The sequence below is a fragment of the Polypterus senegalus genome, chromosome 15, assembly GCF_016835505.1.
Source record: "Polypterus senegalus isolate Bchr_013 chromosome 15, ASM1683550v1, whole genome shotgun sequence".
Lineage (NCBI taxonomy): Eukaryota > Metazoa > Chordata > Cladistia > Polypteriformes > Polypteridae > Polypterus > Polypterus senegalus.
In genome coordinates, this window is record NC_053168.1 from 34502874 (window position 1) to 34518750 (window position 15877).

Consider the following 15877-nt stretch of genomic DNA (forward strand, 5'->3'; position numbering starts at 1 on the left):
TAATTTTTTCCATCATCTCACAGGTTAAGGGGCAATTTTTCAAAAATGCCATGTTTGGATTATATATTCAAAGAAGGAAAAACTAATCTCCACATGGCAAATAGAATAGAAAATGCATACTAATAAAGTTAAACATTTCTTTTTAGTTACATTTTCTTATCAATATATACTCACAGTCATTAGGAACTCTATACTAATACTGTGCATGGCCTCCATTTGCTCTCAAACAGCCTCAGTTCTTCCTGGCTAGGGTTCCACAAGAAGTTGGAAACATTGTTTTGAGATGCTGGTTCATATTGACATGATTATTGATCATGCAATTTCTGCCGATTTGTAAGCTGCACATTTTCCTCCTATTCTACCACATCCTAAAGGTGTTCTGTTAGATTTAGATCCAGGGACTAGGAAGGCCACTAAAGAACCACTGAACTCATTGTCATGTTCATGAAACCACCTGAGATGACTTTTGCCTTGTAAAATGGTGCATTATTATGGCTGGATGTAGCCTTTAGAAGATGGGCAAATCATGGCCATGAAAGGGTGCACATGGTCAGTAACAGTCCTCAAATAAGGGATGTCTTTCAAGTGATGCTTGACCAATATTAAGAGGCCCAAAGTGTGTCAAGAAAACATTTCTCACACTTATATCCCACCACCATCAGCCTGAACTGTTGACAGAAGGCAGATCACCGCATGGATTCATACTGTTATTGCTAAATTCTGATCCTACCATCTGTGTGTCTCACCAGAAATTGAGATTTATCACACCAGGCTACTGTTCAGTTTTGGTGAACGTGTGCAACTGCAGCCTCAGCTTTCTGTTCTGGGTTGACAGAAGTGGAACTTGATGTGGTCTTCTGCTGTTGTAGCTCATCCACCTCAAGGTTCAACATGTTGTGCGTTCTGAGATGCTTTTCTGCTCACCACAGTTCTACAGAATGGTGATCTGAGTTACCATAGCCTTTCTGTCAGCTCAAACCAGTTTGGCAATTCTCCTCTGACCTCTCACTAGATGTTTATTTTTGTTTTTCACACCATTTTGAGTAAACTATTCAGACTGCTGTGTGTGAAAATCTCAGAAGATCAGCAGTTACAGAAAGGAAACAATCATGCCACGGTCAAAATCATGATCACATTTTTGCTCCATTCTGTTGTTTGAAGCTCCTGACCTATATCTGTGGAGTTTTATGCCTTACACTACAGCCACATGATTGGCTGATTAGATAACTGCATGCACTGTATATGCAGGTTTACAGGTGTTCCTAACAATTTGAGAGTATCTTTTCAGAATATTAGTTTACATTTACATGTAGTACATAGCAAGTATGATAAAGGACAGAATAATCTAATCAAATTGTGCTGTCGTGTTGTTTTCCTAACATTAATATGTTTATCTGGAAAATGCGAGGGTGAGAGAACTGTCAATTTGGGCTTTGAAAGCTGTAGGTTTCAACTTCCTGTGTCTCCTTCCAAAAGGCTACTGTTGCTCAACTAATAAATTATTTATCTAGACCTGCTCTTTTAAACCTCTAGGTAATGTGACAATTTTAAAGTGTGAGAAGGACTACAATAAATAGCACTAATAGTTTGTATTGGCATCTTCTTATTAAATTACCACTTCCTTATTATTCCTCACTTAAAATCTTGAACTACTAGTTACAAGGAGATATGCTAAAATTGATGCCCTTGTAGAACAGGGACACTTTCACACATTGATGAGTTTTTTTGTTTTTTTGAAGTAAGCATCAAAAGGTAAATTTACATGCTTAAAGCCAAAAAGACTGCAGCACACCTGGAGAAAGCGTTTCACGTGACCAGGTTCAGTTTTACTGATACGGGGGCCTTATGCAAAGATAGAAATGGGGTTCTCATCAATCCCATTACTCACTCTTTCCAATACTAATCAAGGGGTGGGAAATTTTTATGATGGTGGGCCGAATTGTCAGTAATGACTCATGCAGCGGGCTGTATAAAATCTAGGTGTGCCTATGAATCCAGGCAACCTAGCATGTGTTAACGACAAACATTAACTTTAAAAGGAGTTGTTCTAAGCTGTCAATCTGTTATTATCTAAATCTATTAGTTCTGAACAGGATCACAGGGGGTGCCGGAGCCTGTCCCAGCTAGTATAGGCAGGAACAAATCATGCACAGGGCAACCATGTCCATAGCCAGGTGAGCACACACACACACACACACACACACACGCACACACACACGCACATACACACACACCCACACACCCACACACTACTATTAAATGAGATGCAAACAGTTTCATCTGTTAGTGCACTTCTATACTTTTATTAATTTTTATTTTGTTAAAAGACCAAAAGGCCAAACAAACAAATCTTGAGTAATGTGCAGTCTGTAGAAATTAATCAAAGAAACTTTGGTAAACTTAGTTGTAAGTTGTCTCGTTGCCCAGTAGTTTGGTTACTTTCAGCTGCAAATCTTCCTGCATATTGTCCACATTAACAGCAAAAGGATACAAAAAAAATTGAAAAACGTTCTCAAAGGAGGTTGGTAATCTGTGCTGCACGTAAGGAAGTGCGGGAGTAATCTGTTTTGGTCAATAATCCACTGGAAATCAAGTTTTGTCATTGTAATCTCCTTTTTTCACATTTATAAATGGTGCTCTTGCAGAGTCAGAAAGACCCCCAGAATTCTGCTTTTAAAATACTGTTGCCAACATAATCCACTGCTGATAAATAATCCAAGCGCAAATTCATATTCTTTAGAAATGAACATACAAGACAAAGCCAAGCAAGCAGGTATAAACACATGCGTTCATCCCCCTGCAGACTGTCCCTACTCATGTGGTAAAAGTTTCTTTTCTTTAATTACTTTTTGAATGACACCACTAAGTAACTTATTATGCTTACACCATGCCAACTGCAGCATCATCTTATTAAGAGCACCACACAAGGGTCAGAAAATAAAATGCTACTACTTCAGCTGGAATCAACCTGTAAAAACAAGATGCCCACCTCTGATTGCAAGAGTTGGTGCTATTATTATTAGCATCAGAAGTGTAAGGTGTGGTGGGTGTTTGATACTCTGGCAGAATATTTTGTCATTGCTTTTTATTCTACTTGGCTGTTGTGTTAATTGCAATGTCATTAAATGGTCTACAAAAAATTAGCAAATATTAAGCTGAAAAAAGGTGTTACTTTTCGGAACCCAGGTAGCAAACTTTTTACCTTTTTTGATTTTCTATTAATTAACTTGTGTTTTGTAGTACAGGAAATTGACGCTGCTACTCTATGAGCTTCTTTGCTTTACTTTGTTATAAATGTACTCTTTCAGGCTTCACCTCCAATTGCACACGGGTATCGTCACACCATTGAACAATTCATTATAGCATGGACTAAGAGGACCCCTGTGATGGTGCAAGTCAGCCCCATTCTACCAGGTCCTTCCGGGAACCTCGTGAACCCACCACTGATGATAGCATACCCAAGGGATGAGCCTAGCAGCCTAGCAGATGAGAACATTTACACAAAGCAAGGGGTACGTGCAAAAGTGCATCAGTGCTTTAATTAAAAACTATTCAAAAACAAGGTGATCAAATCAGTGCAGTGCTCGAAATGATCTTCATAAATAAATAATCCATAAAAAAAAGTGATGGTGGAAGTCAAAAACAGGTCAATAAATAATTCACGAAACACTCTAAAGATTAAAAGTCAGAGACAGTCCACAAAACTATAAGCCCCTGGCGCCTCTCCCCTTATCCTGTTAGGAACTCACAGGAGGAGGAGATAATTACCGACAGGTGCAGTCAACCATCAAATCACAGGCCTTGGCATCTGCTGTTCAAGGCTCCACAGCAGGGCTGTCCACCCGAGCCAGGGCCCGGGTCCCCATTGTCCATGGCTCTCAATAGGGCTCGCAATCTGAGCCTTACCCGCCCCTCGTTCCTTGGTGTCTGTGGTTGACACTACATTTTGGGCCACTTCTACACCCAGGTAAGCGCTCCATAGAAGTGGCCTTTCCTCAGCCTTGGGCTCCTGTCACCATAAAGCTCACTCCTGACCATCTGCCTCCCTCTCCTTGCTGTATGGGCGCTCTCACTTGATTGCTTACTGTCTTGCACTCCCTTTCACCACCTCTGTCTCTCTCTGCTTCTCTCCCTTTAACCTGTGTCTCTCTTTCATCTGTCTACCTTCTCTCCTCACTCTCTAGCTAGCCAGTCTGTTTTCTTCTTCCTTTCACTTTTTCTCCTATTTTCCTAACTCGTGCTGGCCCTCCCTTATAAGCCTCTTTGGGTGCAGTGCCTCAGTTGCAAACTGCGGAAATCCAATAAAGCAAATAAGACAGAACACACATTTACATAACATTTTTCCAAGGTGACTTACAACATTTACAATACAATTGGTTACGTTTCTTTTGGGTATTCCACCTGGAGCAAAGGCAGGTCAAGTGACTTGTTCATGATCAGTGTCAGTAGCAGGATTTGAACCTACAACCGGAGGGTCTGAAACCCAAAGCTTTAATCACTACAATACACTGCCGGCTTAAAGAACACACCCTCACACGCAGGCGTGCCATGTCTCATTCACCACACCAACCTTCCACAACTACGTGAGCACGCACACCCACAGAGATCGAGCAAGTTATTTATTTATTTAAAAATGAACCGGCTGTTGAGCTGTGGACCCACTATACCACAGCCCCACATGGGCAGAACGCAACTGAAAATAATGGTTATAACAACAAGTCTGGCATGTTTGAAATTTTAGTGTAAGTTGAATATCCATATAGAAGTGCAATTTATCTTGGGGTCCTAGGCACTTGTTTACCTTTGCCTAATGGTTGTGACATGTGACATGTTAAAGAATTTACTATAATTGTTAATTTGATTTGTTAAATCATAAGATAAAATACAAACTATGTGGATAAATATAGTGAAGTATATGAATTATGGTCTGATGCTGATGAAATAGATTCATTCCTCACTGAATCTGAAGTGGACTAAGCAGCCACCAAAGTGGCTGGATGGATACACAAAATAAGTAAACTGCCCTATGCAGAAATTGGTTTCATAGTAGCAGCTTTGTAAAATAACAATGAAAATCACCATCATCTTACCTTTTTTCCTATAAACTACAAGATCTTCTCTCATTTTGCTCTTCACTTTGACTGTGCAACTCAGGCTTTGATAACTTTCCACCCCCGCATTTCCCAGAAAGCCATTCACCTAAAAATAACATGTACAGTAATGATGCCTTACATCAAACAACATTTCTTTATATAGCATATTTTCATTCAAAACATATATCTGAAAGTCACTAACAAGAAGTAAAAGAAAAAAATGACAAAGGAAAATTAGGGATGTCCTCTTATTCTTTATATACAGTAGAGGATCTGTATTGAAACGCAAGTTTGTTTTGTCAGATCTCTCCCTGTCATCCAATACATGGTATTGTTACATTGATAGACAACTCCCCTGAAATATTTTTCCAAGTAATGCTCTGCTTAAACAAAAAAGGGAAACTACCGGAGCTATTCTAATTCAAAATTTCCTTGCACATAACCTTTCCTCTCACCTTTTCAGTGGCTGTACACTTGACATTATTTCCATCACTGACATACAGGTCACAGATCGCTGTGGGCCCATCACTGAATACAGCAACATAACCGCAGGAATAATTATGTGTACATTCTGTGGGTAAAACAATGCAACTTTAAATCAGTTAATCAGAATACTTTACCTTTCTGGGGAATAATGAGATAAAAAAACAATTGTTTGGCCTTATGTATAAAATCAAGTGAAACAGTTTGAAATTAGTTATTCACATACAGTATTGTCAAGTATGTTTTTTTTAGATATTACTATTCATGTTCACTCACCTGAGATGCACTGGGGAAGAAGAAACCTGATATTATCATTAGAGGATTTGGAGAACAGAATTGAAGAGTCCTCTGCATTCAAAGTCCACTGCCGTGGAGAAAGGTCTTCAAACCTCCGTAACTCTGTAAATATTGCACAATTGCTTCTTAAAAGTTAAATCAATGGAAGTAGTTCAAAACAAGCATAAATAAATTTTCTAATTACTGTATACTGAAATACAATCAATATCAAGTCATCACTACCCATGTTGCACTCAAAAGCTTCACACAAACCTTAACAATTGGCGCCATCTTTCATGCTTGCATACTTCAAGAAAACTAACAAAATTTTAGGTTAATGTAGTTTATGTTACTACTCTCTTATATGATGAGTTTTAAAACCTAAATTTACAGGGAGACTTTTTTCCCCCGATACAACCAGATGCTGCTTTCCTTTTTCTTATAAGCAGGCAGTGAGACATAGAGGTTGTGGCTTCAAATCCTGCTACTGACACTGTGCAACCATGAGCAAGTCACTTCACCGGCCTGTGCTCCTATTTGAAACGCAAAAGAAATGCAACCAAATGATGTAAGTCAGCATGGGTAAAGGCGTCGTCATGTAAGTTAATAAAATAAAAATATATTGTTCCATTCTTGTCTTCTTTGAAATGAATACATCAGTCTCTGCAGATGAGGAACAGGATTGCAAATCACTTATGGTAAAATTAAATAAAGTCTAAAAATACAGAATTCTGCCAAAGGCTTTTATTCATAGCCTAGTTTTGTTAACAGCATAATGTAGGGGAACAATGAAAATAAAAAAGAAAGCAAAAAAAGATAATTGCTAAAGAAGAGTAAAGGAACCAATCACTTTGAGTATATGGCCTGTAATAATTCATTGTTATGTTTATGGCTGCAACTTTCCTTCTGGGAATTACAGGGGAAAGAAATCATTTCACCCCAGAGAGATACAGAATGACAGCCTTATGAAAAAGGAAGATCTGCTTTTGGAGAAAACTTTCAGAGCAATAAACTTGCTCTATGAAAGAGCTTCCAGATGGACCAGAATTGGACTGTCACAGATCTGGGAAGAGAAGGATTTGATTTAAACAGAACGAGAGATGAACTGAAGTCAAAAGTCAGAAGCAAGTCATAAACCAGTAGGCCACTGAAACTGCTGTCAAAGCTAAAACGCTAATGAAAGCTCAAAGTCAAAAAGGAATGCTGAAGTTTTCAATACCAGAATTAACTAAAGAAACATGCACAGAGCTCTGTCTATTATTCACAATTTCATAAGAGAACAGACTTACCATGCCCGTATCTACAAACAATATTGAGGACCTGCCTCCCCCCTTCATCCATTGGTCAAGAGTCATGTCTTCAACTTAAAAACATGACCTTAAATGAAGGGGCTGTCTATGTGTGGACTGCTTTAATTTTATGAAGTTATTTATTTAACAAGTAGGGGGCTCCGCCCCCTGCTCGCTTTGCTCTCCCACCCCCGTATTTGGTTTACCAGATATACAATTTAAAGAGATTGTTATTTTCATGGGAATTGTTACATATGCATTATTTTCACTTTTACTTTAAAAACTTTTGTAAAATCAATACTTGTCCTTTATTTCTGGCCCCGTGCGTGGTTATATCTCTTTCTCACCAGACGTATAATGCTGCTCGCGTTGTGAAGGGACGGGCGGCTGAACGCACGCTAAGGATATGCCTTTGGATCATCTGTTGTCTTTATGCTGCTTGCGAGCTGCCTGTTCTGCTTGATGCATGTTGTTGTTTTAAGAGCTGGGAGCACATGATGTTTGTCTGCCAAAAGCAATCCAATAACTGCTAGGTTAGATGTCTATGGACTTATTTTAAATGATGGCTCACTGCCTTGTCTCACGGGATGTTGGAAAAACAATAATTGTCCTTTATTTCCGGCCCCAGGCGTGGTTAAATCTCTTTCTTGCAGGACATATAATGCTGCTCACGTTGTTGGGTCAGCTGCTGTCACGCTGCCCTTTGATAATTTTAAAGCCTGTACAGCCGCTGTCCTTTTTGCCACTTCGTGTCTCTGCTGCTCGCGTTGTTATCGCTTCCCTGTGATCATAAATATACACCTGACCGAATTGTGTTTTCTTTGAAATTAAACTTGTCGTTGCTTTAACTGTTGCAGGACCACAGATTCTCATAGCGTATGGTCCATTATTGTGTAAATCTTTTGTGCATTGAATGATGCAAATGCAAAAAGACTTTGTTTTCTGCTCTTTGCCTTTTATTTTTGACCTCACTTTGTCCTGCTATTTTTTCAAATACACCTGGTCCTGACGATTAATTTACTTTTGTTTGCACTAATGCAATCTTTTAGTCGTCAACGTTTCATTTATAACGTATTGTGCTTTATACGGTTTATATGCACTGAGACACCTGTATCTGTGTGTGCTGCGTGCCTTTACATTACTGATTTTTTTTGCTGGCCGTGCTCTGATATTGCTTGGAAGTAGGGCGTGTCTTGCAAGAATCTCATGTTCTATAACCCCGCGAGATGCTCTGTGGCCAATCTCTTTCGTCTTGCGGGTCTTTTATTTGTCTTCCGTGATCTTAACGTGAGGATCACCTATCGTCTCCTAGTCATTCCCTGCCACAGGATTTTTTTTTTTATAATAGAAAGACATCTTAGCAAAAAAAAAAAAATGACATATGTTTTGCAAATTGTGAGCATACAATTGGATGACTTCATGCATTGATTATGTTCTATCAGAAATGGTGTGTCCTTTCTTTATGAAAATATTAAATTAAATTTTTTCTTGGCTACAACTACATACTGGGGTAAGTAATATGTAACATATCATTTTGGGTGGACAATTCCTTTAGGATTACTCTGTCACCACTTCTATAGAGTTAGCCATTCTGTAATATTGTTCTACCTCCTATAGTTTTGTGAACTTTCTTTTATTTGTCAATATTGCTCATATGGTTTCACATAATAACCACAACTTTAACAGCCGTACTTTGAATTCACTCCATACACAGTCTCCTGTTTTGGATTCAACTTTTAAACCAGTCACTGCTCACCCACCACCCACTTAGCTTTTATTTTCTAACATTCAAACCGTACTATAGACTCAACCAGTTGTATAAGAAAATAAAAAAGTACCAACCAGCACTCAGATGAGGAAACTGAACCTCTCTGGCAGTATGATTTTGTTTTAGTTTATTGAATGCAAATATTGTACTGTGCTACATATTTCACAAAAACAGGTTATTTAATAAAAAAAAAAAAATGAAAAATGCACATCCCAAGCGTTATCACTATACGAAGATTTAATTATAGTCCATGTTAAAAGTGTATTTTTATGGGACCCAATTTAAATGCAGATTTGAATGTCTTCTCTGACAGTTTGTATGTTGTCCAAATGTGTGTGTGAATAAATTGGCTTCCTTTGGGGACTTTGGTGCCCTCTACTGTTAATATGATCAGTAACTAAACTGGACTGGTGGAGTGAGTGTGAGCATACTGTAGAGGCTAATAGCTCAATTTCATCTGTTAATGCCACAACAGGCTTTTCTCCCACAAAAATGAGGAGACAAACAATTTTTCAACTTGCTGTGTTCTGTGCAGTAGATTAACACAATTTCACCATATTGCATGGACTTGGCTGCTATTAATACTAAATTTGAAATAGCCAAAATGCTAAGACAAGAGGACCAGTTGGTTAACATAAATAGCAGACAATGGGATTTATATGAAGGCTGTGCAGTGGTATTTGTAACTGACAGAACTTGGACATCAGGTCAGTTTAAGGCCAAGTTTCATAAGACATGGAGTTTACAAACTCTCCTGGGGACTCATGTATAAACAGTGCGTATGCACAAAAATATAGCATACGCCCATTTCCACATTCTCTTCAAGATGTATAAAAAGTAAATTTGGCATAAAGTCACACACATTCTTATCCTGTCTGTACACACATTTCCATTTTTGTCTGTTTGCCATGTTTTAGTATGAGTTCTATGCACGGCGTTATGCATGAGGCCCCTGGTGTTAATGTGTTTTGAAGCTGAAGGTAATTTTGGAAACCAAGAGTGGCTGTCCACGGGGGTTTGTGTGCTTGTATACACAGTGAAGACTTGGTGTCTTATCCACTAGGACTAACTAACTTTACAATTAATCACTCATTGAGTCTGTATAACTAGTAACAAGTGAAACAATTTGTGTTAAGTTGAATTTGCTGCAAAACATGAGTGTTTTCTCCATCAGCACATATATTTTCAAGCTATCTTCAATTTTTCTCCCTCTACATTTTCTCATTTTTATAAGAGATAAGCTATGTACGCAGAAGAGCCGTTAGCCAAGTGAGTCAATGAATCCTCATCTGGAAGTATAATGCATAGAATGTAGCGATGAGGAATAAGGAACATGTGTGTTTTGAACCTCACAAACTGTAGAGAAGTGTGCCTGATGTTTCATATTTTACATACTATAATACCAAAGGGCAAAGACTGCTGCTGATCTCACAACAGCCATTAACCCCTTGTGAAGTGCCGCTCCGTCAGGCAACACACTATTGGTTGTCAGAAAAAGGGGCAAGCACGCATGCATTGGAAGATGTTCAGTCAGGTCCATAAAATGTGACAAGGGATGCAATTTTCAATCATATAATTTGACATGGTGCAACTACGAGATAAGCGACTGCAATCAATGAATTGGACATGCGAGAAAAAAAAAAAATACTGTAACATGAAATTAGCTTTAGGTGACTGTTGATGGTAAATTGGACCTATGTGGTTTGTATGAGTGTGTTTACCCTGTGATGCGCTAGTGTCCCATCAAGGGTTTTTTCTGCCTGTAGCCACTGCTGGCTGGAAAAGGTTCCAGGTGCCCCACAACCCTACCTTGGATAAGAGGGTGTAGAAAAAGCATGAATGAACTAGTAAGGTATGGACTTTATTCAGGTTCATGACCTATTTTGGGCTCCCTATCTGTTTGTCCACACTGGACCAGTGTTTTGGGGCCAATGTGCAAATCCCTATTTGGCTGTTGTTGGCTGCCCCAATAGGGCCAACGTGTTTGCCCACACTGGGGCAACACTGGCCTAAATTCAGTTTGTTTTCTGGGATCCTGACTTGGATCAGCTTGCAAAGTTGGAGACAGTAGGTACAGATTGTGTTACCTCTGACCTTAAATGTGAGGTATGATGCAGAAACATACAGCCTGAATGTGCAGATAGGCCGGAAACTGTTTAAAAGGGAGTTTATGGAGCCATGTGGAAGGTGCTGAAGAAGATTGTGGTTTTTGCTGGGCAGTCACTCATAGTAAGAAATACTCCTTGCTTTCCATTCCACCAAGCTTTAATAAAAATAAAACACTTACTTTAGTGAGCTTTGTGTTTCACAATTCCAAAATCACACAACTTTTAGGGTAATTTCATAAAACTGAGAAATTAAACTCTGCTATTTTGCTCATCACTATAAAGTACAAATAGTAACATCAGAAAGCTGATGAACAAATGTATTTTAGAGTTGCTGTAGTAGAGCTCTTTGTACCTTGGCACTGAGTCTCTGTGTAAGCCATCATACTTTCAGTCCACTCCAGCTTTTCTCCATTATCTTGAACACAGAACCATTTTTGAGAGTTGATGTCTTTTTGACTTGCTTTGTATTCTCCTTTCTCGTTGCACTGAAGGCCTAAATTGTTGGCAAGACAACTAGTTACACCTAAAAAAATTAAAAGAAGACAAAGTCAGCCACTTTTCTTATTAAGGAATCAAATCACTGCTGCCCTTGTATACAATAGGAATGAAATGACTGTGCATTCTTTTGTTTTCACTAGATCTAGTTGTAGGTTGTTTCACTTCCATCTTGATAATTGTGGGCATTCATTATTGTTCATTGATTTGTCTGCATGCTAACTTTGAAATAGCAAGTGGGTGTTCTCAATAGTCAGCAAAAAGAATCACATTTCTAATCATATTGGAGAACCATAAGCATATCTTTGAGATGGTGCTGGATTTAAGTGCCTGCCAGAAACTTATAAGTGTGCTATGCCTCTGCAAATGCCTACTTCCAATCTTCTTCTTCTTCTTTTTTCAGCTGCTCCCGATAAGGGTTGCCACAACAAATCATCTTTTTCCATATATTCCTGTCCTCGGCATCTTACTCTGTTACACCCACTATGTTCATGTCCTCTCTCACCACATCCACAAACCTTCTCTTAGGCCTTCCTCTTTAACTCTTGCCTGTCAGCTACATCCTTAACATCCTTTTAGCAAAATACCCAGCATCTCTCCTCTACAAATGTCCAAACCAACGCAATCTCGCCTCTCTGATTTTGTCGCCAAACTGAACTGACCATCAATGTACTCATTTCTAATCCTGTCCATCCTTAATACTTCCAATATAATGACTTTTTACTTTATACTTGGTTTGGGGACAATTCCATCTGTTGTCTACTTTGCTAAAAAGGGGAAGTGTCTGTGTGTCAGTCTGTGTGTCTGTCCAGTTGCTATGTCTTTGTTATTTAACAGATGGCACATCACAAACATCAGCACTGCTTTTATGAATTCAGTGGCAAATGGCATTAACAGAGACATAATAACTGGATGGACAAACTGCACTGCAAACATTAATGCTGAAGAAATCCAACAGAGAGTAAGTGCCAGATGGACAGAAATCATTTTACCCACCTTAATAAAAAGACAAGGGTCTGTGTGTCTTTGTATCTGTTTGTTCATCCAGATGGCGCATCACAAACATTTGCCGTAATGCACTGTATTTTCCATTCCAACAGGGGGCACCTCACAACAATTTGCAGTAATGCATTTTATTACCTGAAATGTTTGATGTGCCATCTGTTGGAATGACAAATGCAATACATTGTATTACTGCATGCATTGGAAAATACATTCCAATATATGGTGCACTGCAAATGAGGGATTTGTTGATTACTAAGATTTCAACATGTCTTAGATGAGTTGCAGGGTTATTTTCATTGGATAAGAGTGTCTGCTAAGCAAATAAATGTAAATATTCTCAAGTTCTTCACCTTGTACCACTCCAGCCAATTTCTTTATCTTTCTCAGTCTGCAACCTTCAACTCACTGCTGAAACTAAACTAAACTTAGTCATCTCTTCATGGATTAAGTCACTACCAAACAGGACACTGATATAGGGTATGGGTTCAAATGCAGTCTTTTCTATCTGTGGGCATATTTAATTTTTATAATGAACAGCCCCATCTGTTCAAAGTGCTTATACTTTATCTCTGATTGTCACAAAAGATCAGTCAAGGAAACTTCTTGACTTATTATTGCGGGGCTCACTTTACTCTAACAAACAGCAGGCAACAGAGGTGATCACTGTTGTAGTTAATAACTCTCCACATCAAAGGCCTTGCTTTTTTGACATTGCAGCAAAGACCACACCGATGAGAGTTGTCAACCCACTGTCCAAAGTCATTATTCAACAATGTATATATGGTGGCACATTACTGTAGACACTGTTTGAATAGGTGCTGTCACAAAATCCATTGATTTTTCTCATTTTCTAAGTTTTGACAAACATCACAGTTCAAACGTTCCTACTACTATATGTCATTTAAACACGTAACAAAAATAATGGGATGTGCACTAACTGTGATTTCCCTCTTCATTCATTAATGTATGAGTGTGCAAAGTTAGTCCTGGGTGGTTGTAGTGGCTGCAGGCCTTTGTCGTAAACCAAGTTTCTTAATAAGAGGTCAATCATTGCTGTAGAAGCAGTTATTGCTCAAGTAACATTTTCATACTTCAATTTAGTCTCACTTTTTACGATTCCAAACCCTAAATTGCTTATTTTTTTCTTAAAGTGGAATGATGGCTCTAAGGATAAGAATCTGTGCTGGTATGTGGAAGGCTGCCGGTTCAAATCCTGTTACTGCCAGAAGGGATCCTTCTCTGTTGGCCCCTTGAGCAAGCCCCTTAAGCTGAAAATTGCTCCAGGAGCGCCGTACAATGGCTGACCCTGTGCGCTGACCTCCAACTGGGGATGCAAAAAGGAATTTCTCCTTGGGGATTAATACAGTGTACCAAATAAACAGCTGCTTTCATTGTTTTTAATTACTCCATATTAACAATAAGATGCAAATAAGAAAGGATCCAGCAATTCTCTATCCACTCCCACCTGTGTGTATTCATCATGAACTAGCTGGTGTAATAAAATATTTGGAAGGAAACCAAGGAGAAAAAAGTGAAGGAGTGAGAATTACTCATCCGCTTCAGGCTACAAATCACTGGGCTGATATCCTTGGAAAGAGAAAAAATCAGTTATACTGTATAAGAATGACCTAACATGTCAGAATGAAAACACTAACAACCCATAGATTGACAAAGATTGGCTTATAATTAAGAAGTCAGATTGAAACTAAAACCTGCAACCTGTGGCCTTCCAGGACAGACTTTACAATGTCTTAATGTATTCTATTTCATTCATTGTGGATTGCTTTTGTAAACCAAAAAAAGAACACAAAAAATTCAACATGACATCCCTGACCTGAAGAATTATTTGTGGTGGAACAGTGGCTAATGCTACTGACTCATAGATTCAGCGCTTTCTGTTTGAATCGCACCTCTGGTTGCTGTTTGTGTGCATATTCTCCCTGTGTCTGCATGACATTTTCTCCAGGTATGCCTTTTTCATCACCACACCCTCAAAGATTAGGTTAAGTCATCATTGATAAATTGGCGCAGTGTGTGGGTGTGAATGCTGATGTGCATGTGTGTGAATGCCCCGTGATGGACTAGTGCTCAAACCACATTTGTTTCTGACTTGCTACCTGAATTGGACCATTTCAATATGACACCAGTGAATGATGGCAAACTACAGACTGATGAATGCCACTTGCTTTGCGAACTGTTGTTCCACGTAAATTCTCCTTTTTAAAACTTACAATGTGTGGCTTTGAAGGAGCCGGTGAAGACAGTTATTCTTCCTGCCGGGCATTTTTTACAGGAAATGTGTCCTTCCTTATCCTGATAGGAGCCAAGTGGGCAAGTGAGGCAGGCATCTCCACTGAAAAAGGTTCCTGCTGGGCATATTGCTAAAAACAGAAGAAAAGACAAATAAAACAAAATATGGAGACACCTAATTCAGACAAGATCTTGGGAAATTAAACAAAGTGCAGAAAAGAGGGAGGGAAGGTGAAACCACAATGTAGGTGTTCAAGCAAACACAAGAGGGGCTAGCGATGCAGTAAAGCAGAACATAGCTGCATACATTTGGTATACATGGTGGCTTAAAGCATCTTTACTTAGAAAAACAAGTAGTCAAATGAGAAGAAGATCTGAAAGATATAAGAGATTCATTGAGCCAACATCAAAACAATGAAGTAATGACAAACAAAAATGATTATGAATGACTGAAGGGTATAAGGGAATTGACAAAAAAAATAAAAGATTAAAGAATTAATGTAGTCCAATTAATGGTGGTGTAGTGGAATGAATACAGCTGTTTTAGGTGTCAGAAGACAACAATTGAAAGTAAGCGAACATCCAGGATTAAGCAATACTATAATGGCATCCAGCCAGTCCTAGGACCGCAAAGGTAAACAACAAATACACAAAAAAAAAAGATAGATTTGGAAACACAGTGTTTTAGTTGTTGACCCCTCATCAGGAGAGGCCTGAAGTGGAATAAATAGGAAAGACCCCCAAGAGAAAGAAAGAATTGGAGAAAAGGCACAAAAAACAAAAGGAGCAGAAGGACAAATAGTATACAGCCATCTGAGGACATTTAAATGGTTAACTGGTCACTCAGGCCTTTAGTAATGAGAGACAAGAATCTGAGGCAATCTCCACATTACTACATTTTCAATTAAAAATGAAGTCTTTGGCTTAAAACAATCTTCATTCACACTACCATTTTTACATTGTTTGCTCAATTACTTCCAGTTACACTAAAATAATCAAAAATGCATATGAAGTAGTGGTTTGCACAAACAGGGCGAGCGCATATCGACAGCCAAGAAATTTATCACAAAACTGTAGTGACCGGTAAATTATTTGCCTTTTACACATATA

General features: G+C 38.7%; 1 protein-coding gene across 1 annotated transcript in view; it reads right to left on the bottom strand.

Moving 5' to 3' along the window:
* Positions 1 to 15877, bottom strand: part of tg (thyroglobulin) — a 337489-nt gene that overhangs the window by 252746 nt on the left and 68866 nt on the right. The window contains exons 20-24 of the mRNA XM_039737577.1: positions 14749 to 14898; positions 11370 to 11540; positions 5853 to 5975; positions 5549 to 5664; positions 5091 to 5199 (exon numbers count right to left, since the gene is read on the bottom strand). Coding sequence (XP_039593511.1) covers positions 5091 to 5199; positions 5549 to 5664; positions 5853 to 5975; positions 11370 to 11540; positions 14749 to 14898 — 669 coding nt within the window. The remainder of the gene's footprint in view (positions 1 to 5090; positions 5200 to 5548; positions 5665 to 5852; positions 5976 to 11369; positions 11541 to 14748; positions 14899 to 15877) is intronic.